General features: G+C 35.2%; 1 protein-coding gene across 1 annotated transcript in view; it reads right to left on the bottom strand.

Annotated features, from left to right (window-relative positions):
* Positions 1-24,511, bottom strand: part of UBE2K (ubiquitin conjugating enzyme E2 K) — a 72,050-nt gene that overhangs the window by 19,876 nt on the left and 27,663 nt on the right. The window contains exons 2-3 of the mRNA XM_032400221.1: positions 11,249-11,342; positions 6,990-7,048 (exon numbers count right to left, since the gene is read on the bottom strand). Of these exons, the coding sequence (XP_032256112.1) occupies positions 6,990-7,048; positions 11,249-11,342 (153 nt within the window). The remainder of the gene's footprint in view (positions 1-6,989; positions 7,049-11,248; positions 11,343-24,511) is intronic.

Raw genomic sequence — 24,511 nt, 5'->3', positions numbered from 1 at the left:
AGAAGACAGGCATACAGGGCTTATGTACAACAAACAGTTCTTCCTAACAGATATAACCACGATATTCGTATCTTAATTTCCACCATTCATTGAGTTTAAAGTATAAAAAATACAAAATAACCATGTGCCATAATTTCAGTAACTCAAGGACATTACAGCATTTTGTGACTTTAAAACAAAAATTGGGGGGTGCCTGGGTGGCTCAGTCGTTAAGCGTCTGCCTTCGGCTCAGGTCATAATCCCAGGGTCCTGGGATCGAGACCAACATCGGGCTCCCTGCTCAGCGGGGAGTCTGCTTCTCCCTCTCCCACTCCCCCTGCTTGTGTTCCCTCTCTCGCCGTGTCTCTCTCTGTCAAATAAATGAATAAAATCTTAAAAAAAAAAAAAAAAATTGGTTTAATCTTCTCAACACTGGAAAAAGAATTTTATTTCATTTTTAAAAAAGATTTTATTTTTAAGTAATCTCTACACCCAATATGGGGCTCAAACTCACAACCCGGAGATCAAGAGTCACATTCTCCACTGACTTAGCCAGCCAGGCGCCCCAAGAATTTTAAATTACTACTTAAGTCATCAGAAGGTTTATGGTTAGGCAAGTGATCTAAGGTGTCTTTCTTTTCAAAGAGAAGTCTTCAATACATGATCTCTATAGACTCTATATGAAAACAAATATGCATATATGCAGGATCAAGGAAATTATTAAACTATTTGTTACTTTGTACTAATCTATATTTTTAGGAATAGATACCTTTGAATTTGCAAATGATGTAGTAAAAAAATTTTCAAGAGGACATTCCATCACCCACTAGTATGGATATAAGTATTTATCTTAGTAGTTTTTTCTGTGGTCTACCATTCTTTTATCTCCTACTCCCCTTTTGTTATTATTTATCAACTACCTCATTTCTTAGATTTTTCATGTCTTTTTCTTTCTTGAGCCTTAATATCACTAGTGGTATCCACATGTGGTCCAGAATTGTGTCCTATTATTCTATACCCAATTAATATCTACCGAATTTGTCACTTTTTCTCATAGTGCTAACACCTCCGTTGTTTATGAACAAAAATGCAGAATCAAAACATCAAAACAACTTGGAAAGGAAGCATAAGAGTAAATAACAATACAAGGACATTTATTATGACCTATTTTAGTCATATTTGACACTGATTACAAAACAGGTACAAAATGACTTACTTAAAAGACTTACTAATCACAATTCAAGCCTCCTTATTTTCACCAATGAAACTAATACCAGCACCATCTGGGTAAATTCAGAATACTCATTACCTTTGAGGAACACTCAAAAAAATTATATAGAAATATAAAAAAATATAAATATAAACAAATATTTATAAAATATAAATTTTTATAAAAATATTAAATATTTAAAGAATATTAAACATCTTATAGAGAAATACTAATCTTAACACCATGTACACAGTGCTACCAGACCAAAATGAAGGAGACTATTCTTATTATCTACATTGGCACACCATCATCACTAATCTACTTTTTTTTTTCATCACTAATCTTATCTCCTCCTGGAGGACAGTATTCTATTCATTCACTCTTCAGTTCAAACATTTCAGTAACTACTTCATGGTAAATGTAAGCTCACATTTCCACTGAATTTCCAGTTTCAAACTTGGAACTCAAGGACGTTATGCTATTAAACCAGCTTTAACTAAATTATTGTACAAAAAAAATGCTATTTTAAATATGTATGTGCAGATGGGCAGACCCATTAAAAGTTATTAGCAATGGTATTTATAATCAATTTCACATATAAAACTACATTTATAATGTCAAGGAAAAACAGGAAAATTCACAACCTAATCTCTAATACGTAACTGGACAAATCATTGAGCTAGAGTTTTCCTAATTTAATGAATTTTTTCATTAATAGTATATTATAATTCACTTTGGAAATAACACTGTATGCATTGAATTAAATTCCTTCTACACTATATTCAGCTGACTCAAAGATATATCTTCTCTATCTAGAAGCAAACCTTCTGTTCTTCAGGTTAATAAATTATTGCAGAATAATAAATAGGAAATACTCTGTGACCACTGGTTATCAAACATTTAAGTTTCAACCCTGTGCAATTTTAGCTGCACAAGAGAGAGAAAATATAACCAGCTACATGTTATCTCATGAGGCTTAAAATTAAATCTGAGCCTATATATTAAACATATGTAAACAAAATCCAGCAAGAAATTTACAAATACTCTCCATTTTTTCCATTATATTTACCAATCAGTATAAATTCAAGGTAGTACATATTTAGAACACATTTATAATGATCATTCACAGTTACTGCAAAAGCTTAATGCCATAAATGGGATGAGTACCATATTTAAAAGAATACTAAATTACAACTAAGATTAACTAGTTGAAGCCAGAGGGAGACACATTAGAATGATTAAAAGAAGACTTTCCTAAATCTTGAAGCTACCTCAATATGGAATGTCTGGAATTAGGATAGTAGTGGCCTGAAGAACAATAGGAGATCTGTTCTCATGTTGAGTCTATTTTTCCCACTGTGCTAAGAAAAGGAGGGTGAGAGAGGGACTAATAAAACACTGATTTCAATGATTAAATAAAATAATATATTAATGCCTGAAACACAGCCAGGGCTATGCAATCACTTTGGAGCTATACAAGACCATAGAGGGAAATAAACACTTTCACTGAGATTATAATTCACCCATTTAAAGTATACAACTCCATGATGGTTTTCAGTACATACACAGAGCAACCATGTAACCATCAGCAGTCACTCCCCATTCCTTCACACACCCCCAGTCTTAAGCAACCACTGACCTATTTTTTGTCTCTATGGATTTGCTTCTTCCAATGTTTCATATAAATGAAATCATATAATGTGTGGTCTTTTGTGTCTGGCTTCTTTCATGTAGCATGATGTTTTCAAGGTTCATCTATCTTATACCATATTATCAGTACTTCATTTGTTTTTATAACCAAAAAATATTCCACGGTATGAATATGCCACATTTTATTTATCCATTCAGTAAATGGACATTTATGTCATTTCTACTTTTTGGCCATTATGAATAGTGCTGGTATGAACATTTGCGTACAAGTTGTTGTGTGGACATGTTTTCATTTCTACTGGGTAGGTACCTATAAGTAGAATTGATAGATCATAAGGTAACTCTATGTTTACCATTTTGACCAAACTATGTTCCAAAGCAGCTCCAACATCTTACATTCTCACCAGCAATTAATGAGAATTTCAATTTATACAGGAAATATAAGTGTCAATGCTATACTTTCAAACGATGTCACAGAAGGAAGCCATCAGGCTACTTCAAGAAGGGCCTTTTAGAGTGGTAGCATTAACCAGTATAATATTTACATAGTGCTTACTCTGTGTAGGCACAGTTATATAAGTATTACTCTATCTCAGGTACCATGAATTATATAATACACCATTACTTTATGTACCCTGAGAAAGAAAAAAACTCTGCCAATTAAATTATGACATGTCATCATCGAAAGGTATATCTTAATTTCAGAGATACTAAATATGTGAAAAAGGGGCGCCTGCCAGTTAGGCATCTGCCTTCAGCTTGGGTCATGATCCTGGGGGTCCTGGGATTGAGCACCAAGTCCGGCTCCCTGCTCCTCGGGGAGTCTGCTTCTCCTTCTGCCCCTCCCCCTACTTGTGCTCTCTCATTCTCTCTCTCTCACTCTCTCTAATAAATAAATAAAAATTTTTTTAAAAAACTTAAAAAAATAAATGTGAAAAAATGAGAATTATTACAATAATTTGTACATGGATTAATGCCTTTAATCTTTATAATCCTAAGTGAGGATTTTATAAATGAGGCAACTAGGGCACACAGCTTGCCTAAAATCATAAAGCCTAAAATTATAAAACTGGCTGGCTCAGTTAGAGCATGTAGCTCTTGATTTTGGGATAGTAAATTTGAGCCCCACATTGGGCAGAGATTACTAGGAAAAAAAAAATTATAAAGCCAGTTAAATGGCTGAAGTGGATTTGAACTTTGGTGGACTGCTCTTGTTCTTGGTGGAGTCATATTCACTGTTTTTGAGATTATGCCCTCATTCCTTCCTCACATCAGGTTCAAAAAAGTAGAGCACATTGGGCCTTACGGGATTCGGGTTCCATTTAACCTCTAAGCCTCAGGTCCTTCATTTATTAGAATGGTTAAGATTGTTTCAGGAAAGGCATATAAAATTCTTAGCACAAACCAAGTGACAGCTACTACTGCCATTATTTAATAGTAAAAAATGTAGTGGCTGAAAGCAGTCTCTTTTGAGGTCTTTTCTTTCTCATTTCCATTAAGAAACTTTTCTAGGCTAAGAGGGCATCCTTACCTTTAAACATTTAAAATCTTCTTTTGTTAAATATATAGTACTCAACAATTAAAGTATCCCCAAGCGTGTATTCATTCCAATGATAACATTAAAACCTAGACTGAATCCAGTGGAGGGTAACCAGGATGAGGATGAAAATTAAGTCACAGATATAAGATGACGGCTTAATAATAGTGGTCATCTCTAAATGGTCATATTGAAAAATATTTTCTTTTTTTTATAATTCACTACATAACTTTCTCAAGTATCTACAAAACGCACAAACTACCTTTCTAAAAAAATGTTTATTTTAGAAAGAGAGAGAGATGGCACGAGGGGAAGGGGCAGAGGGGGAGAGAGAGAATCTCAAGCAGGCTCCATGCCCAGTGTGGAGCCCGATGCAAGGCCTGACCTCACAACCCTGAAATCATGACCTGAGCTGAAATCAACAGTTGGATGCTTAACCAACTGAGCCACCCAGGCGCCCCCAAATTACTTTATATAATAGAGAAAAAAAAATTAAGAAAAAAAAGAATCAACCAGCTTAAAAGGTAGAAACAATCAAAATGTCCCTTGATGGCTGAATGGATAATGTGGCATATATGAATAAGGGAACACCATTTAACCTTAAAAAGGAATAAAATTCAGATATATGCTGAAATATGAATGAACCTTGAAGACATTATGCTAAGTGAAATAAATCAGATACAAAAGGACAAATATTGTGTGATTCCACTTAATTGAGGTACCTAATCAAATTCATACAAAGAAAGTAGAACAATGATTACGGAGCTGGGGGCATGGGGTAATGGGGAGTTATTGTTTAACAGGTAAGTAGTAGTAGTTCTGGAGATGGATAAAGGTGATGATTGCACAACATGACTGTATTTAATATCACTGAATTGCACACTTAGAAATGGTTAAAATGGTAAATTTTATGTTATGTGTAATTTACAACAATTTAAAAGAATCAAGTGGGCATATCAGAAAGTAGATGTACATAAGATACAGAATAAGAGACACCCCAAACCAGTAAGTGACCCCAATGCACCCTGGAATTTCCATTACCATGTCTGTTCTTAAATGGGAACAACCAACAGGCTGAATGAATTCCAGAACATTTTCTGAGTGACTGCTATCATATGCTCAAGGACACTCAAGGAGCCACAGAAAGACAAAGATGTATTAAGACATGGTCCTTCACCTCAGGGGCATAAGAGCTAGTGAAAGACACATACCCCAAGTAATACATTAATTGGTACTGTATCTCTGTTGGTACTATAGCTGACCCTTAAATGACACGGGTTTGAACTGCACTGGTCAACTTATATGTGGATTTTTTCTGATAAATACAGTACAGTACCTTAAGTATATTTTCTCTTTATGATTTTAATATTTTTTCTCCAGCTTTATTTTAAGAATACAGTATTTAATACTAATATGAAATATGTGTAAATCGACTTTGTTACTGGTAAGGTTTCAGGAGGCTGGCTGACAGTAGGCTATTAGTTAAGTTTTTGGGAAGTCAAGAGTTATATGTGGATTTTCGACTGCACACGGAGTCAGTGCACCTAACTCCCACATTGTTCACAGGGTCAGCTGTGTATAAATTATATAAAATGCTATTGAAAGAGTACAGGAACAAACAATTTGATGGATACAGCTTAATGTAATAGGTGATATACTTTACCTAGACCTCAAAAAAACCCTAGAATTTTAAATGATACAGATAATGATCTGTGAAAATGACAGAAAAGTACAAAATAATAATCACCATCTATAAACAGCAAATAATCTAGGTTGGAAAATGAGACCCATGTTGAGGGTAAAGGTGGTAGAAAATTAGGATGGAAAAGACAATTGGGGTTATGCTGTAGGAGGTTTTAAATGCCCAGCTAAGGAGTTTAGACTATTAACAAAGAAAGAAAAGAAACATCAAAACTGCACTTTAGGAAGATTTACAGAACAGAACTGCAAGGAATGAATAGGAGTGGCAAACATGGATTAAATAATAGGCAAAACAGGAAGTAATAAAGCTGAATGCCTAAACTAAAGCGGTAATAGCAAAAGTAAAGACAAACGCAGCTATTCAGTGAAAAAATAAGTTTAGGTTAGTTCCCTTTGTTATACATGACCTAGGGCATTACATTTCCTCTTTTAATATTCATCAGTTGCAATTATTTGTTCATAATTTTTTTTTCTGCTAGAAGTGAGCTAGAAAGCAAGGACAGTATAAGTCTTATTTATTGCTACATTGGCACATAGTACTCAAATAACTATTCAATGAATTCAGAATAGACTCTTCCCTAAACCAAACCAAACCAAACAAAACTTCTTTGAGGCAAGTAAGAATCTGTTTAAGGGTCCTCTAAATTTGGGAACATTGCAAATTTTTCCAGACCCAGAATTTAAGCCATTGGCAAATGAAAATCCTATTCCTGTCTACAGCCATTACTAGCTGCCTCTGAGTAAGCTTGCTTTTCATTCTAATTCCAGAAGCAAACCATTTGCCATTACCTGAAATCTTCTCCATACTAAATTTATGCAGACAACAACTCAACAACCTTAATAAGCACTAAAATATAAATTAAATGGGGAAAAAATTTAGAAGTTCATGCACAAAAAATAGGCTTACAATACCTTAGGGGGATTAAATGGATATGTTTCTGGTATTTTTATCTCTAGCTGATATCTTCCTCCTAAAAAACGGGGAAAACAGAAAGTTAAGAATGCTGCTCACCTCAAATATCTGAAGCCAAATATAGTGACATAACTTTTCAAAACATGTACTATTTTATATTCAATTACAACAAATTCATTTTAAAGTTGAAACCCAAAAAGGAAATAAAACACTAGTTAACTGAAAGGTTATTTAAAACATAAAATAGCCATTTTATACAACTATATTAGTTTATCAGTGAATAGCAGAGCTAGAGATAGACGAATACATTAAATCCAAAGACAATCTAATGCTTCATTGGGACAGTTAAGTAATACAGATCCTGTCTCCTTTTGTTTCCTCTAGTCCACACTGAGAAGAGTTGCTAAATAACAAAATATGGAAAAAATAAAAAGGCAAAAGAAGGCAAGGAGGTATAAGGGCATAGATGATACAGAGAAAAAGGACATATGGTTATGTCATAAACTGAAAAAATCTACTTCTAGCTGGTTCTCTCAAATGCAAAAATGCCCCAAACTTTTAACTCGTGCCCTAAATGAAAGGCCAACACTTCTTGTTAAAAATTTTAAAAATAAAATTCAACAATAACAGGTAGGCATAAAGACAAAAAACTATCCTCTTCCTCTCAATAGCTATACAAAAGGAAACACTTTACAAGAGGTTGTTCTAACCAGTAACATGTAAACAGAACACAACATTCTGTTTTGAAGTCATCTTGAGCAACTAGCAGCCAAATACATATTTTTAAAAAGTTTATCTAGCTTCCCATAACTGGGTAATTCAAGGGGAAAGTAACTGCCACTCAGGAAACTCTGAAGTGGGAAGTCTTCCACTGGATGAGAGGGTGGATTTGAATCCTGACTTCAAGGAACCTTCCAATCCTAAGATTTTATGATCCATTTAACACAGAATACACACTATTCCAAAACGTTAACAAATAAAACTGTACTACTGAAATACTTACATATGAAACTATGCCTAGCATTCGTTTCAAAATAATGAAGGGATGGATTAGATCAAAGACTGGCCCTAAGCTGATAGTTTATTAAAGCTGTGCTAAGTACACCGAAGATTCATTGTACCATTTGTCTTCTGTATATACCTAAAACTTTCCATAATAAAAGTAAAATAAAGTAAGAACTATGCACTAGCATTATTAACTTCAAAATTTCATAATTCAATTCTCAGTATATCCTGGATTCTCTCAAATCCACCTCCCTCCGTTGTTAGGAATAGATGAATGTGGGGAGAAAAACAAAAGAGCAATTCACTTGGTACCATTCTTCAAGCCCTTTCTGGTTCCAATTCTTCTTTTCTTGCTAATTCTTTTTAATGGTATCCCATAGTGACTGATGGATGAGTTGAACTAGATGCCTGAATCACAGAGCATTCGGCAACAGTGAAATCAACATAAAGGAAAGTAGTCAAAACAAAAGAAACAAGATAGGTAAAAGGAGAGTGAGAAAATTCTGTGTTTATAGACAGACCTGTTTTTGTTTAGTTATAAATGCCAGCTTCAAATATAAGTATAATAAATTTGGCCTGAGTAATATGTAGGTTCTTTTTCCTTCCTAAGAATCTTACTTTTTCTGATAAAGTCTAGATTACCATTTCTATAATCGTTCATATAAAGCTCTTCCTTCTTGAATGTCCAAAACAATTTCTTAGGAGCAGTGTGAGAGCCCAGAAATACTATATAAATAATGCTGGCCCCTAGAGTACCCCCCAACCCTATTTTTACTCCACATGCTATTAATATGCTTTCTTGCCTTATTATCTGACAACTTTCAATATATAACCACAATATTAACCATATATACACATATATATACACATACACATCAGAGCAACACAACTAAGCAAGCTTTATAAGTACATTATTCATATAAGTTTTCACCACAAATCATTTCTTCTTAAAGAACAGGTTTTAATGTTAAAAATTTATAATCTTCAGATTTAACTTCATCTAAAAAGAAGATGGGGAAGGGATGAGATTTTTAAAAATATCAACAATTATTCCATAAATTCAAAACAACTCTTAGGAAGGCTCAAGAACTAAACTGTTCCTTTGCACTATTAACAGCAGAAGAAGAAAATGGAGTTAAGTAACACGTGCAATATGGTTAATTTTTCCATGGGCATTCTACTTTTCAATCTGATTACTTTTAACACAACGTAAAACAGTTTCCTCATTAGTTAATGATTATAAACAGTTTAACATTCCACATGGAAACACCTGCCTTAGTTACTGAGATTTAAAAACAAAACTCAAAAACAAAACTAGCAGGAGCCCTGCAATAAATATTATCAAAATACTTCTCATATTCATGTTTCCAAAAAGTATCTTAGTTTATGCCCTTGAATAGTGCTTTTCCTAAATAAAATGAACAACTTCTCTTCAACAGTTTTACGATAAAAAGGACACAATTTATACCCAAAAAGCAAATTAAAACTAGTCTTATCAAAACAACTAAAAACTAGTATTATCAAACATTAATATCTCATTTAGTGGCAGCAGCAGAAACAAACACTTAAATATGACCAAACTTGTTTCCAATTAATAAATATGGTATATTTACAACTTAATTATCCTACAAATGAGTACTATCCAATTTTTAAAAATTCACCTACTTTTATTAAGGGTTGCTAAGAAGGTAATGAACATTCTGCCTATCTAACTTAGTTCAGGAGGTGTCTTGTTTATAAATATCAGTTTGCTGGAAGAGTTCTAGAATGATAATGCTACTGCCATACTGTCTTTTAAAAATATATCTGAAAACCTAAAAAAGATTCAAGAGTATTTACAATGCCTGCCTTTAAGAAGCAGCTAGTGTATCATTCCATAAAATATCTACTATTAAGACAAGAACTTGATTTTTATAAGATAACTAAAGATCTTTTTTCCATCTAATGATTGTCAAAAGGACTAAATGAACAGCATCCATACAAGGCCTGGCATATAGGAGGCACTCAATAAACAATACAAAATAAAATAATGTCAAGAAATGGCTCATATGAACTATAAAACAGGAAATAAAATTTTATCATTTAAAATTTAGTAGGATATGCTGAAGACATTCTAGGGTCTTTAAAAATTTAAACGAAAACAAAGATATTCTAGAATATTGGATTTTTCTGATGACTTTGGGTTAACTGTTCCTTAAGGAATTATAAAACCACCTCATTCAAAGTAGACATAACCACCACTTCCAATATTCAGTCAATCCTCATTTATTCAAAAGCAGAAAGTAATTAGAAACGTTGGCTTTGGAGTCAAAGGCTATTAGGACTCAAATCCCAGCTGGGCCACTTAGATGTGTGACCTTAAACAGGTACTTAATTTCTCTGAGCTTAAGTTTCCTCATTCTATGAAACAGTGATAACTACTTACCTCATAAGATTTGTTGTAAGGATTAAATGAGAAAATACACGTAAAGCTCTAAAAGTAAGAACTCAATAAATGCTACTACTACTACTACTACAAATTCGGTTATGATTTCTACTAAGCATGTATTTGAATGCCTATTATATGCAAGAACCTTGGTTATGCTACATAACCCAAATTTACAATAATATTCATTACTGAAGATTTGCCTGATGAGGAAATAAAAAGCTATAAAAAGCTTCTTTCTTTTTCTTACCACCCAATTCCATAGTCTAAAGTAGCTACAGACTTAGTTTGTGAAAACAAAGTTCAGCAAAGTTGCCTCTTTTCTTTTCTCTGTCTTGAAACGATACTCAAAGCTTTCCTGAATAAAGAAAATTAAATATTTGGAATACAGCCTGTGTGAAGACACATGAATGAATGAAATACTTAATGACATACAGGGGAGAGGAGCTTTTTAAAAAAAATAAGTATTTTGTCAGAAACTTAAGGCAAGGTTTGTTATAGATACCATATGAAGGGTAACTGAGCATCTATAGTCCATATATTAGAGGCTTAACATGCTAGATGTCTTCTACTGCTAAATTCTAACCTATACTATACAAATTGTAACTTGGCTCTACTAAATCTATGTTGGGGAAAGAAAAAAATCAGCTAAAATTCAGTAAGAAAAATCAGTCTATATAAATATCTAAATTTATTATTTAAATGTAATATCCTAAGCCAAATGAAGTTACCTTCCATGTAATTTATAGATGCTTAAGATTATTCTGATTTAATGTTTCAGATAAGTTCTAATACGCACAATATTTTGATACAGAAAAAAGTACTTGCCTTCATATGGTGTGTCTGGAGGTCCTGCTATTTCTCCTCTTAATTCTGTAAAATTCTCATCTACAAGATCTACTTTAATTTGATTTTTGCTCGTCTTAAAAATAAACAGAAAATAAATGTTAGTTATATCAGCAAGAAAAAAGCCTATTTTAAAGTATTATCTATAAAAAAATTTGAAACCCCCTTTAATAAACTTGATTATCTGCTCTAGTAAAAATAATAGTCTGTGCTTTTCTAGGATTTAATTAGCCAGTTTTGAGAATATTTAAAACCAAAAAACTAACAAATTTTCACTTGTTTTTAATGAAATAAAACCACTTTGAGCAACAGTACAATGGCTTGTTAACATTATTGGAATGTTTAGAGAAAAATAGCAGACACCTATTTTATATTTGCCAACTTCATATATGTTAGGTCCAAAGTGATAAGTCTATTATTCATCTGTAGATGAACGCTGCTATACTATACCCCCAGGTTACATGGGTTCTATCCATATAAACAGAAAACTCAGGGTCATTAAAAGCCATGTAGGGTATAAACTCTCACTTAAACTAACCACAACAACTCTAGATGTTTAGGTTAACTGAACCTATTCCATCCACCCAGATGGTGAAAACTCTAAGCATCTAACTAATTCTCCTTTCCATGAAAATTCCTGAAGCCTAAAATGCCTCACTAGAATCATCTAATGCCTTCAATTTCTTTTTAGGTTGCTTAGTTTAACCAAAGCTAAACTGCTTAGTTTACTTCAGTGGCAGCTACCTACTTTTCAAAACAGACTGTTACTTTCAATTTATCTATATCTATTTATTTTGCACATTACATTTCTCAAAGTCCTTTCACATCTATAGTATCATTTCAATTTCTCAAACCGTTCTGAGTTAATGGTGACCTTAAATGATTCAGAACCCTCCAGGGGGATTCACATTAATGTTCAAAAGTACCTGTCTGCAAACAAGCTCTCCACTTATATTTTGTAATGTTCAGTAATACCCTACTGGTCTAAGTCTAAATTCCTAATACAGTAAACTTTCTCTTTTTCTCAATTGTTAAAAACATAAATCCTTAATATACAAGTTATGTTTTCATTTTTTTGGTTAGGATTTCATATTTCTACCTAAGTAACACAACATATCCACTCCTACAAAAAAAAAAGCCTTGCAAGATATCAATAGTAAATTTTTTGCTTTCAAACCTACCTTTTTAAGCTTGTTTACTGGATGAACAATGTAAGAATTACTGTTTTAAGGTCCATGGCTTCCTCCCCCAACCTCCAACAAGTAGATACCTATTGTTACTCTTTTTCTGTACTAAGCAGTTTGTATTAATACAGAATAAGTACTGAAAAAATATAACTTAAAACCCAAATTTTAAAGATTTCATGATTTCTAATTAATCTTATCTTTTAATAATAACATAAGATTAAAAAACTTTATGCATTTAAAAAACCTTCTAATTAGTCGGTTTATTTCATAACTTTTTTCTATTTTACCTTTGGGATTAATATATTTCATATTTTTCTGAAGTTAATTTTACCCCAAATTAAAATTAATTACAAATATACATTGGAAACTTCTTCCTGTGCCCTAAAAAATCATTATCATCCTTAGTGATTTGCGGTGGAGGATGAAATATACAATTTTACCAACGATAAAGTACTTTGTCCAGTACGCACAGAAATGAATGTTAAAATGAAAATCAGAGGCACCACACTTTCACTGACCAATTTAAGAAACTGCAAGTAGAACTATAAGACTTCCAATTCTCCCCTGAGAGTTCTAAGTAAAACAAGAGTAATGAGATCTTGCAAATCATCAATGCTTTCAAAGTTCTTTATAGCTTCCCACAATATCCCCTTTCCAAAAGGAAGTAAATAACCCTAAAATGTCAGGATACTAAAGGATGTGATTAAAGTGTTGGGAAGGAAAAAAAGGAGATAACAGAAATTGGAGAAGCTGCCTTCCAGACTGCCCCCAATTCTCAAGTTAGTAAAATGTTAAATAAACAATTATTAATTTTATTAGTATTCCTGTCCTTATTTCTGTCTTCATTACCCCCAAATTATAATTAGAGGAAAATAGATCTTTTTTTTTCTCTACAGAAAGCACATTACTAGTGTATGAAAATGTACTAAATTAGCTAAAAAAAAATACAATCACCATGATGAATCCATTATAAAGAAGCATCCTATATGGTCTAGATAGAGTAGGGTCTTTATCTGCAGATAACCAAAGATAAAAAGAAAATGGAAAGTTAAAGATAGATTTTTCACAGCTTAATTTTTCCATCACGCAACAATTATCCTTTATTATCTCCACAGTTTAACATCCAGTTACTCCACAATCCAAAATTCTGATCCCAGTGCCCCCAACAAACTTAAAATCCCACTCAAGGACTATAAGGAAGATACGGAAAATGGCAAAAGATCACAGTATTTAAAAAAGTATGGCCTTTGAAGTCAGAGAGATATGAGCTGAATCCAAGTTCTGCCACTTACTTGTGGCATTAATTTAAGTAAGTCACTTAACATCTCTCAATTTTATTACTCTAAAATGAGAATACATATCTCAAATTTAAATGAGAATCTTCTAGAAAGAAGTAGCATAGCTACCCTTCCCCTAGTAGTATTAATTATAAAAACCTTTGCTTTCAAAGCCCTACTTTATAAAATTTATTTCACAGCTCTGTTTCTAGTCTAAGAATGGAAATGTTATTTCTAAAAATAAATAACAAAACAATGTGTTATTCATTTTAATGACCAGAAACACTAAGGCTTTTGGATGAAACCCTGCAGAATGGTGTTACCACTGTACTACATTTTTTGTGAGGACATCTGCAAAATTGCTTTTCTATATTTTCTTCTCCCAACTCAACTAAACACAGAGTGGGACCTCTGATAGTCCTGGTTTTTCTGATGTTCCTTTGTGGCTCCAATGCGTTTCTAACACATAAAAGGAAAAGAGATGAATAGAAGCTACAGTTCCTAGTAAACATTTTTAAAATGAACTATTAAAACATAACAAAGTATGCAAAATAGCACATAATGTTAAATCTTATCTGGATGTGGTAAAATTAGCATTACTGCTAATAAGCGATAGTGCAGAATTTAAAGCAATTCTAATAGATTTCCAAGGCCAAGTCTCTTGGTGAATTGACATCATCACAAAATTTGTCCAAATAATTCCTGGAGTCTACTATATGCCAGAAAGAAATCTCAAATGTTAGTGAACAAAACTAAGATCCCTGCCCACTTGGAGCTTACATTCTAGTGAGGAAAACCAAAAACTGAAAGATTTTATCATAAAAGCTTTAAGTACATTGTTATTTAACCTGTTTAAACTAACCTGTGACCTCAAGCAAGTTAATTAATCACTCTGAACCTCAGTTTCAACCTCTGTCAACTGGGAATTATAATTTAATGAATTAATACAATATATAAAACAATGCCTGCCACAAAGTAAATGATGAATGTATAGTAGTCATGTAACATTGTAACATGTTGACTTTTGACAATGATGTAGGAGCAGAAAACTTCCACCTAAAGCAAATATTGCGTATTTTTTTGAGAACCACTTGTCACATTACTCTCGCTTGTATTTATCCCTAAAATTTATTCTGAAACAAAATTTCAATCTAAATTTCAGATAGACAAATATAATTCTAAATTACCCCTAAAGTTATAGATCATTCTCATATGCTATAAAGAAACTATCAGTTTGTTTCCTAGTCAAATCACAACTACCAAAGTTTAGGGGCACTGTTTATCAGTATCATGAAAATAAATCTGAAATTCAATTCTTCCTAATTTGTTGGAAATGAGGCTTAAAAGGTTTAAGAGTTGCCACTATTTTCCCCTAACTTAATATGAATGACTTATTTTCCCCTACTATTCTAAGGCTGCCCAAATAAGAAAGATTTTCACTTTCCAAGCAGTTAATAAGTAGAAACAATTCTGAAGCTTGGGGCATGTCACATACCCAAAGCAGGTTGACATGGAAACTAAGAGACCAGAAAGGAACTGAAGCCATAGGAACATTTATGACCCTTACTAAATACAAGTTCTAGATCAGTGCTGTCCAATAGATATGTAATAATGTAAGCCACAGGGTTCCTGGGTGGTTTAGTCGGTTAAGTGTCTGCCTTCGGCTCAGGTCGTGATCCCAGGATCCTGGCTCAGCGGAGAGTCAGCTTCGCCCTCTGCCCCTCCCCCCATCCCACTCATGCTCTTTCTCTCACTCTATCCCGCAAAAATAAATAAATAAAGTCTTAAAAAAAAATGTAAGCCACAAATGCACTTTAAAATTTTCTAGTAATCACATTAAAAAGAGTGAAGGAAGTAGAGAATTAACTTTAAATTTATCTCCTATATATAAAATTATCATTTTAACATGTAATCAAAATAAAAATTTGAGATATTTTCATTTTTTAAAAAAAACAGTGTCTTCGAAATCCAGTGTTTAATTTACAAATCACATGCACATTTCAATTTGGACTGCCCACATTTCAAGTGTTCAAAAGCCACATGTGATAGTCAAATCCACAGATACAGAAAGTAAATTATTGGGGGGTGCCTGGGTGGCTCAGTCGTTAAGCGTCTGCCTTTGGCTCAGGTCATGATCCCAGGGTCCTGGGATCGAGCCCGGCATCAGGTTCCCTGCTCAGTGGGAAGCCTGCTTCTCCCTCTCCCACTCCCCCTGCTTGTGTTCCCTCTCTTGCTATCTCTCTCTGTCAAATAATAAATTAATTAATTTAAAAAAAAGGAAGTAAATTATTGGTTGTTAAGAGAGGAGAGGGAAGGGAGATGGGAAGGATCTGCTAATGGGTACAAGGATTATTTTTAAGGAGATGAAATGTTTTGGAATTAGTTGTAACAGTTGCACAACTTTGTGAATATACTAATAACCAGTGATTTGTACACTTTAAGAAGTCAAAAAACAGTTTTTAAAAACTTGAAAAAAAGTCACATGTGGATAGTGGCTACAACACTGGACTAGTGCAGCTATAGAGAACCAGGAAATAACAGCTTTTCCAATTACAGCAACAGTCTATCATTAAAATTTTACTTTCTGGATTTCTGTCATCATACTTCACACAATATATAACGCAGAATAATTAAAGTTCTGAACACATTAATCCAATGAATATTTACTGAGTACTCACTATTTACAAGACAAATAGGTATTGAGTGGTAAAACGATCAACCAAAAATGTTCTCTAACCCACCCTATCCACATATATAGAGCTTTCATTCTAAGGTATTAAACAATAAATTATACAACTTTTAAATGAAGTACAGAATATCATGAGAGTAATATTTAACAAAGAGAATATGGAGGATAAGAAGAAGCTTCTCTGAGGAAACTACCTTTAAAAGATTTACGAATGATGTCAATGATGGCATTTCAAGTCTGCCCTGTGCAAAATAGAAGCAAAAATGGTCCTGGCATGTTTAAGAATTGAAAAGCCACCAATGTGCCTAGAATACACACAAAATAAAGGAGCTGAAATGAAGCAGGGAAAGTAGGCAGGAGCCAGATTATGCAGTCATGAAGAACGATCAGAAACATTTAAAGCTGTGACTTGACAATCAAATTTGAGTCTTTTAAAGATCAAACAGCTGTATAGGGAGGAAAAAATGCCTGGAGGTAGATTAAAGCAGATACAGAGAGAAAGGTTAGGAACCAGTGAGAGTAATTAGTCCATTTGGGGGGGGGGGGGGGGGGGAGAAAGAAAGGAAGGAAGTCCACTTTGATGAAAAGAAGTAAATGAATTAAGAGAGATAAGAGGTAGGGGCGCCTGAATGGCTCAGTCAGTTGAGCACCCACCTCCTGATTTCAGCTCAGGTCATGATCTCAGGGTCATGAGATCAAGTCCCACATCGGACTCCCTGCTCAGCTTGGATTCTGTGTATCCCTCTCCCTTTGCTCCTCCCCCTGCTTGCACTCCCTCCCATGCGTGTGCTGTCTACCTCTAAAATAAGTAAATAAAAATCTTAAAGCGAGAGAGAGAGATGAGGTAAAATTTCTAGGAATAAATTATTATAAACTAAAAGTGTATGATCTCTTAAAGATTTGAGAACAAGGATCAGTCTTTTTTTTTTTTTTTTTTTAAAGATTTTATTTATTTATTCGACAGAGAGAGAGAGACAGCAAGAGAGGGAACACAAAGGGGGTGAGTGGGAGAGGGAGAAGCAGGCTTCCCGCGGAGTAGGGAGCCGGATGCGGGGCTCGATCCCAGGACCCTGGGATCATGACCTGAGCCGAAGGCAGACGCTTAACCAACTGAGCCACTCAGGCGCCCCAACAAGGATCAGTCTTATAGTTTGCTTTTCTACTGAGTGGATGATAGTGCAATAAAAAACTAAGATAAGGAAACAAGAAAGTGAGAGGTCAGAATTTGGGGAAGTGGAAAATAAAAACTCAGATTTGGACATGTTGAGAAGAGCTATATATGAAAATCCAAAGGGCCAAGAACATGGTTCATGGTCTAAAATTCAGGAGTGATCTGGGCTGAAGATATGAATGATGAGCAAGACAGGAAAAACCAAGATAGTCTGTTATCACTGGCACCAAAGGAAGAAAAATGTTTTAAGAAGAAAGTAGCTAATGTTGCTGGCAGAGAGTAAAAATAATAGTTAATACTTATATAACACCTTGTAAGTAGTATTCTGATTTATATGTAATAACTCATTTGACCTGTTAACAATCTTATGTATCTAACAATAAAGAAACTGAGCTACAAAGAGGTCACACAGCTAATAATTAGTGAAGCCAAGTTTCAAAAATGACTCATGAGCCAAACCATACACATTTAATTTCACTAAGATACCATCAATTACAGGATGCCCTGTTGTATGCAAGAAAAAAAAAAAAAAACCTTTACTTACACTATGACACAATATTTTGTCATTTAGATTTTTTTTAAAGGGGGGGGGCAGAGGGACAGAAAGAATCTTAAGCAGGCTCCACACCCAGCACAAGCCAATGTGGGGCTCAATCTCACAACCCTGAAATCATGACCTGAGGTGGATGCTTAACCAACTGAGCCACCCAGACGCCCCTAGAACTTTTTATTTTACACTTACTCAAAGAAACTTTAGACTTCACATGTATCACCCTTAAGACTGCATAAAGAAAAAATAAGCAAAATAGTTATTTTCTTCACATTTAAAGCCCTGAATGTGTACACACACACACACACACACACACACACAATTTCCAGGACCATACATAAGAAACTAGTAATAATGATTCCCTTAAGGTAGTAAAACTAAGAACTATGGGAGAGCCTGGGTGGCTCCGTCAGTTAAGCATCTGCCTTTGGCTCAGGTCTTGATCCTGGGGTCCTGGGATCAAGCCCCGCATCAGGCTCCCCACTCAGCGGGGGAGTCTGCCTGTCCCTCTCCCTTTGCCCCTCCCTCCCCCTGCTCATGTGCTCTTTTTCTCTCTCAAGTACCTAAATAAAATCTTAAAAACACACACTAAGACCTATGGATCTGCGATAGATGGTAGACTATGGTGCTGTCTGAAAATTATTATTAAAAGTCATTCCTTTTCCATTTTTTCCACTTCTGATGGGGCTATCATAAAGCTACTAAAATCAACAGCATGGTATTGGTAAGAGAAAAGACACACAGACCAATGGAACAGAATAGGGAGCTCAGGAATAGACCCATACGTATACAGTCAACTTATCTTTGATAAAGGAGTAAAAAACGGCACTAGACCAACTGGACATCCACGTGCAAAGTAGTCTTATATTACATTTTACATTTTCTAAACTGGTAAAATTCTTAATATCCAATACTGGTAAGGTTGATGGGATACCAGTAAAGCTCAGAAGCCCTTTTAAAGGCAATACAGCAAAAAGTATTAACACCATAAAATTTGTCACACTCTTTAACCCAGTATAACCACTCCTAGAAATTGCCTAAGCAAATAATTTCATTACAGGTAGGAAAAAATATATAACCCTAACAGAAATCATTGATGCATTAAATATAATGAAAAACATTAATCTAAGTATCCATTAATTGAGGGATGTCTACAAGAATTATGGTGCAATTTATTTTTAATTTATTTATTTTTTAAGATTTTATTTATTTATTTGGGAGAGAGAGAGAGAATGAGAGAGAGAGAGAGAGCATGAGATGGGGGAGGGCCAGAGGGAGAAGCAGACTCCCCGCCAAGCAAGGAGCCGGATGCAGAACTCAATCCTGGGACTCCAGGATCATGACCTGAGCTGAAGGCAGTCGCTTAACCGACTGAGCCACCCAGGCACCCCACGGTGCAATTTAATAGAATACTACAAACAAAAATAAATGAGTATACTTCTGGTTTCCAATCCAACATGTAAAAACTTAGAAATCATCACTCCCATCCACAGAAGAAAAAAGCTAAACTGAAAATCAACAACTCCTCTTAAATCCATCAGAGAATTGAAGCCACAGGGCAAACTGCTGCCCCCAAAATCGCAGAGACATGATGGGCAGAAAATAAGATTCAAACTTATCAGGGCAAAAGCACACAAGCATGAACCATTACCCAGGTAGGAAAATGTAAACTGTAATTGACAAACTGCTGGAGGCACAGTGGGGATGAATTTTGAGAGTGAAAAACTCTCAAGGGGCCTTCCCATTTTTGTGGAGTTTTTACCTCCAGGTTCCCTATCAGGTTTTCACAGTGAAGATCAGAGGAAAATGCCCTCATGCTCCTGGCAGAGAGAAGGGGAAAGAAGCCATTTTGAAATAAACCGAGAGTATTCTGTTTTTCTTAACAAGGCCTGCCCTCAAGAGAAACTTTCACCAGAGCCTAACCAATTAGGGTCTTAAAATAGATCTAACCAACCTGAGGGAAGAGAAATACCCTATACCAAACCCTTCCAGTCTTCCAGTATCATCGAAGTGGGGGGGTGGGGGGAAGACGACTAAGAAGCACTTCTGAAGGTCACAGTCTAGGGGGGGTAGACTCCCTAAAAGACCGGGATGCCTGGGTGGCTCAATCAATTAAGCACCTGCCTTTGGCTCAGGTCATGATCCCAGGGTCTTGGGACTGAGTCCTGCAACGGCTCCTTGCTCAGCAGGGAACCTGCTTCTCCATCTACCTGCCGCTCCCCCTGCTTGTACACTCTCTCTGACAAATAAATCTTAAAAAAAAGACTGAGACCCAATTACAGGACTATAGACTGCTTCCCCTCCCCCAACCACTACATCAGTAGGGCTCCTGTGTAATAACAAGGGATTACAACTCAAAGAACTGCATGTCTCAGACCTGACTTAAGAAGATGTCTCTAAGGAGCCCCAGAGGCAACAGGGAAGACAAAAACAAGAGCATCAGAGGAGATTTTAGACTCTGGTATCTACAGCTACAGCAAACAGTATCCCTGGACAGATAGACATAAAGTCTCACACCAAAGGCCTATTTACCTCAGTTCCTTTTACCCAGTAGATCATGTGTGGCTTTCGCTTTCAAGAAAAAAATTATAAGACATACTAAAAAACAAAACCACAGAAAAAGACTTGGAAGGCAGAAATGCTAGAATTAGACTAAAAATTTTAAACTATTATTAATATGCTAAATGTCATTATGGAAAAAGTTGACAACATCTAAATCAAATGGGTAATGTTAGCAAAGAGATGGAAACTCTAAGAAGGAATTAAAAGAACATGCTAGAAATAATTAAAAAAAAAAACTAACAGAAATGAAAAATGCCTTTGATGGGCTCATTGTAAGTGAACACAAACAAAAAATGAATCTGTGAGCTAGAAAAAATGTCAACAGAAACTCCAAAATCTGAAATGCAAAGGAAAAACAAATGAAAAAGACAGAATAGACTCTCCAAAAGGTATAACATACAAGTAATGGGAATACCAGAAAGAGAAGAAAAGAAACGAAGAAATATTTGAACCAATCATGACTAAGAATTTCCCTAAATTAATGACAATCAATCACAGATCCAAGAAATTCAGAAAATATAAAATAGAATCAATCCCAAAAAATCCATAGCTAGGAATATCATATTCAAACTGAAGAAAACCAAACACAAAGAGAAAAACTTGAAAGAAATCAGAAGAAAAAATAAACCTTGCCTATCGAGGAGCAAAGATAAAAATTACACTGGACTTCTCAGAAATCATGAAAGCAAGAAAATGGAATGTAATACTTAAAGTGTTGAAAGCAGGATCGAGTGGGTGACTCAGTCGGTGGAGCATGTGATTCGATCTCAGGGTTGTGGGTTCAAGCCCCATGTTGGATGTGGAGACTACTTTATAAAAATAATATTAATAAAAACAAAGGGTTGAAAGCAAAAAGCCCTACCAACCTAAAATTCTGTATCCAGCAAAATTATCCTTCAGATAGGAAAGATTAAACTAAAGACTTCTCTTTTTTTTTTTTTTATTTTATTTTATTTTTTTTTTTTTTTAAAGATTTTATTTATTTATTCATGAGAGACAGAGGCAGAGGGAGAAGCAGGCTCCTCGCGGAGCAGGGAGCCTGATGTGGGACTCGATCCCAGGACCCTGGGATCATGACCTGAGCCGAAGGCAGACGCTTAACCGACTGAGCCACCCAGGCGTCCCTAAACTAAAGACTTCTCAAAAATAAGACATCTGTTGTCAGCAGACCTATCTTGTAACAAGTGTTAAAAGAAATTCTTCAGGAAGTAGGAAAATGATATACATAAAGAAAGAAAGAGCATTAGAGAAAAAATAAAGGTAAAATAAAATCTTTGATCTTTCTTATTCTTTTTGGGGGGGAAAGTAAAGTGGGGGGAAAGAGTGGGAAAAGGGCAGAGGGAGAAAGAGTCCCAAGCAGGCTCCATGCCCAGCACAGAGCCTGATGTGGGGCTCAATCCCACAACCCTGAGATCATGACCTGAGCCAAAATCAAGAGTGGGATGCTTAATGGACTGAGTCACCCAGGCGCCCCTGATTTTTTTTATTCTTAATTGATCTAACAGATAATAGTATGTTCAAAACAGTAACAACAACAAAGTATCTCATGATTATATCTTATGGGTAAGAAATTAATGACAAACGTTACAATAGACAGGAGGGAGAAAATGTGAATTGTTACAAAGTACTCCCACTACCTGTGAAATAGTATAGTGTTATTACAGAGTACTTGTTAAGTATATATGGCAAATTCAAAGGCAACTACTAAAAAAAAAAAGAAAAGAAAAAGAAAAAGCACAAATAATACGCTAAAAGGAGGAAAAAAATGGAATCATATAAAATGTTCAATAAAACAAGTTAAGGCAGAAAAAGAGTGTAAGACAAAAAAAGAGAAAGAACAAGGGCAACAAACAAAATACAGTAAAAAAAAGGTGCACCTGGGTGGCTCAGATGGTTAAGCGTTTGCCTTTGGTTTGGGTCATGATCTCCAGGTCCTGGGATCGAGCCCTACGTTGGGCTCCCAACTCAATGGGGAGTCTGCTTCTCCCTCTCCCTCTACTTCTCCTCCTGCTTGTGATCTGTCTCTCTCTCTCTCTCAAATGAATAAATAAAATCTTAAAAAAAAAAAAAACTTAAAAAAAATACAGTAAAAAAAAAAAAAAGGCAGACATTAATCCAAATATATCAACAATAATTTTAAATGTCAAGAGTCTAAATATAACAAAAGACATACTATTGGAGTGGATAAAGAAAAAGGTCCAACCATGTTATCTAAAAGAAACTCACTTTAAATATAAAGACAAAGACACATTAACAGTAAAGGGGATGGAAAAAACTATAAAACTAAGAAAACATAAAAGCTTCATGACAACTAGATTAGGCAATGATTTCCTGGATATGACACCAACAAAAATAAAAATAAACTGGAACTACATCAAAGTGAAAAATTCCTGTGCATCAAAGAACACAATCAACAGAGTAAAAAGGCAACCTATGGAATGGAAGAAATTATTTACAAGTCATATAAATGACAAGTGATTAATATCCAGGATATATAAAAGAACTCTTAAAATCAACAACAACAACAAAAAACAGGGACGCCTGAGTGGCTCAGTCAGTTAAGCATCTGCCTTTGGCTCAGGGTCAAGTCCCTTTTCGTATCGGGCTCCCGGCTCAGCAGGGAGCTTTCTTCTCCCTCTGCCTCTGCCTGCCGCTCCCCCCCTGCTTGTGCGTGCTCTCTCTCTGATAAATAAATAAAATCTTAAAAAAAAAATCAACAAAAACCAAACCCAATTAGAAAATGGGTAAAGTACTTGGGCAACCCTGATGGGACCCCTCTCACTCTTGAAAGCTTTTTCTGTATCTTCACTTAATAAACTTCTAACGCTTTACTCACAAAAAAAAGGGGGGGGGGTAAAGAAATAGACATTTTTCCACAAGATACACAAACGGCCAACAAGCACATAAAAAGATGCTCAACATCATTACATAACTATAATTAGGGAAATGCAAATCAAAACCACAATGAGATACACGGATCTATCGGGATGCCTACTATCAAAAAAAAAAACAACTGAAAATAACAAGTGTTGGCATGGATATGGAGAAAATGGGACCTTGTGCATTGTTGGTGGGAATGTAAAACAGTGCAACCACAATGGAAAACAGTATGTTGTTCATCAAAAAATTGAAAACGGAATTACCACGTGATCAAGCAATTCTACTTTCAGGTACATGCTCAAAAAGCAGGGTCTCGAATAATCTGCACACCCATTTCATGGCAGCATTATTCAAGAACAGCCAAAAGGGGGGTGCGTGGGTGGCTCAGTCAGTTATATGGCTACCTTCAGCTCAGGTCATGATCTCAGGGTCCTGGGATCGAGTCCCACATCGGGCTCCTTGTTCAGCTGGGAGCCAGCTTCTCCTCTGACTGCTGCCCCCCCCCCCACTTGTGCTCTCTCTGTCAAATAAATAAAAACTTTAAAAAAAAAAAAAAAGGAACAGCCAAAAGGGGGGTTCCTGGGTGGCTCAGTAAGCTAAGCATCTGACTCTTGATTTTGGCTCAGGTCATGATCTCAGGGTCCTAGGACAGAGCCCCACGTTTTGAGGATTCTCTCTCTCCCTCTGCCCCTCCCCCCACTCTCTCTTGTTCTCAAATAAATAAATATAATAAATCTTTTTAAAAAAATCCTTGAAGTATGTATGAGCTTAACAACGGAGTTTCAGGGGTGCCTGGGTGATCAGTCAGTTAAGCATCCAACTCTTGATTTCGGCTTAGATCATGATCTCGGGGTTGTGAGATCAACCCCACATCAGACCCCATACTCAATGGAGAGTCTGCTTAAGATTCTCTCACCCTGGCCGCCTGG

Source organism: Phoca vitulina, unplaced genomic scaffold (genome assembly GCF_004348235.1).
Source record: "Phoca vitulina isolate PV1807 unplaced genomic scaffold, GSC_HSeal_1.0 scaffold3, whole genome shotgun sequence".
Lineage (NCBI taxonomy): Eukaryota > Metazoa > Chordata > Mammalia > Carnivora > Phocidae > Phoca > Phoca vitulina.
The sequence above is the reverse complement of the archived record's forward strand: the minus strand, read 5'-3'. Positions and strand labels throughout refer to the sequence as shown.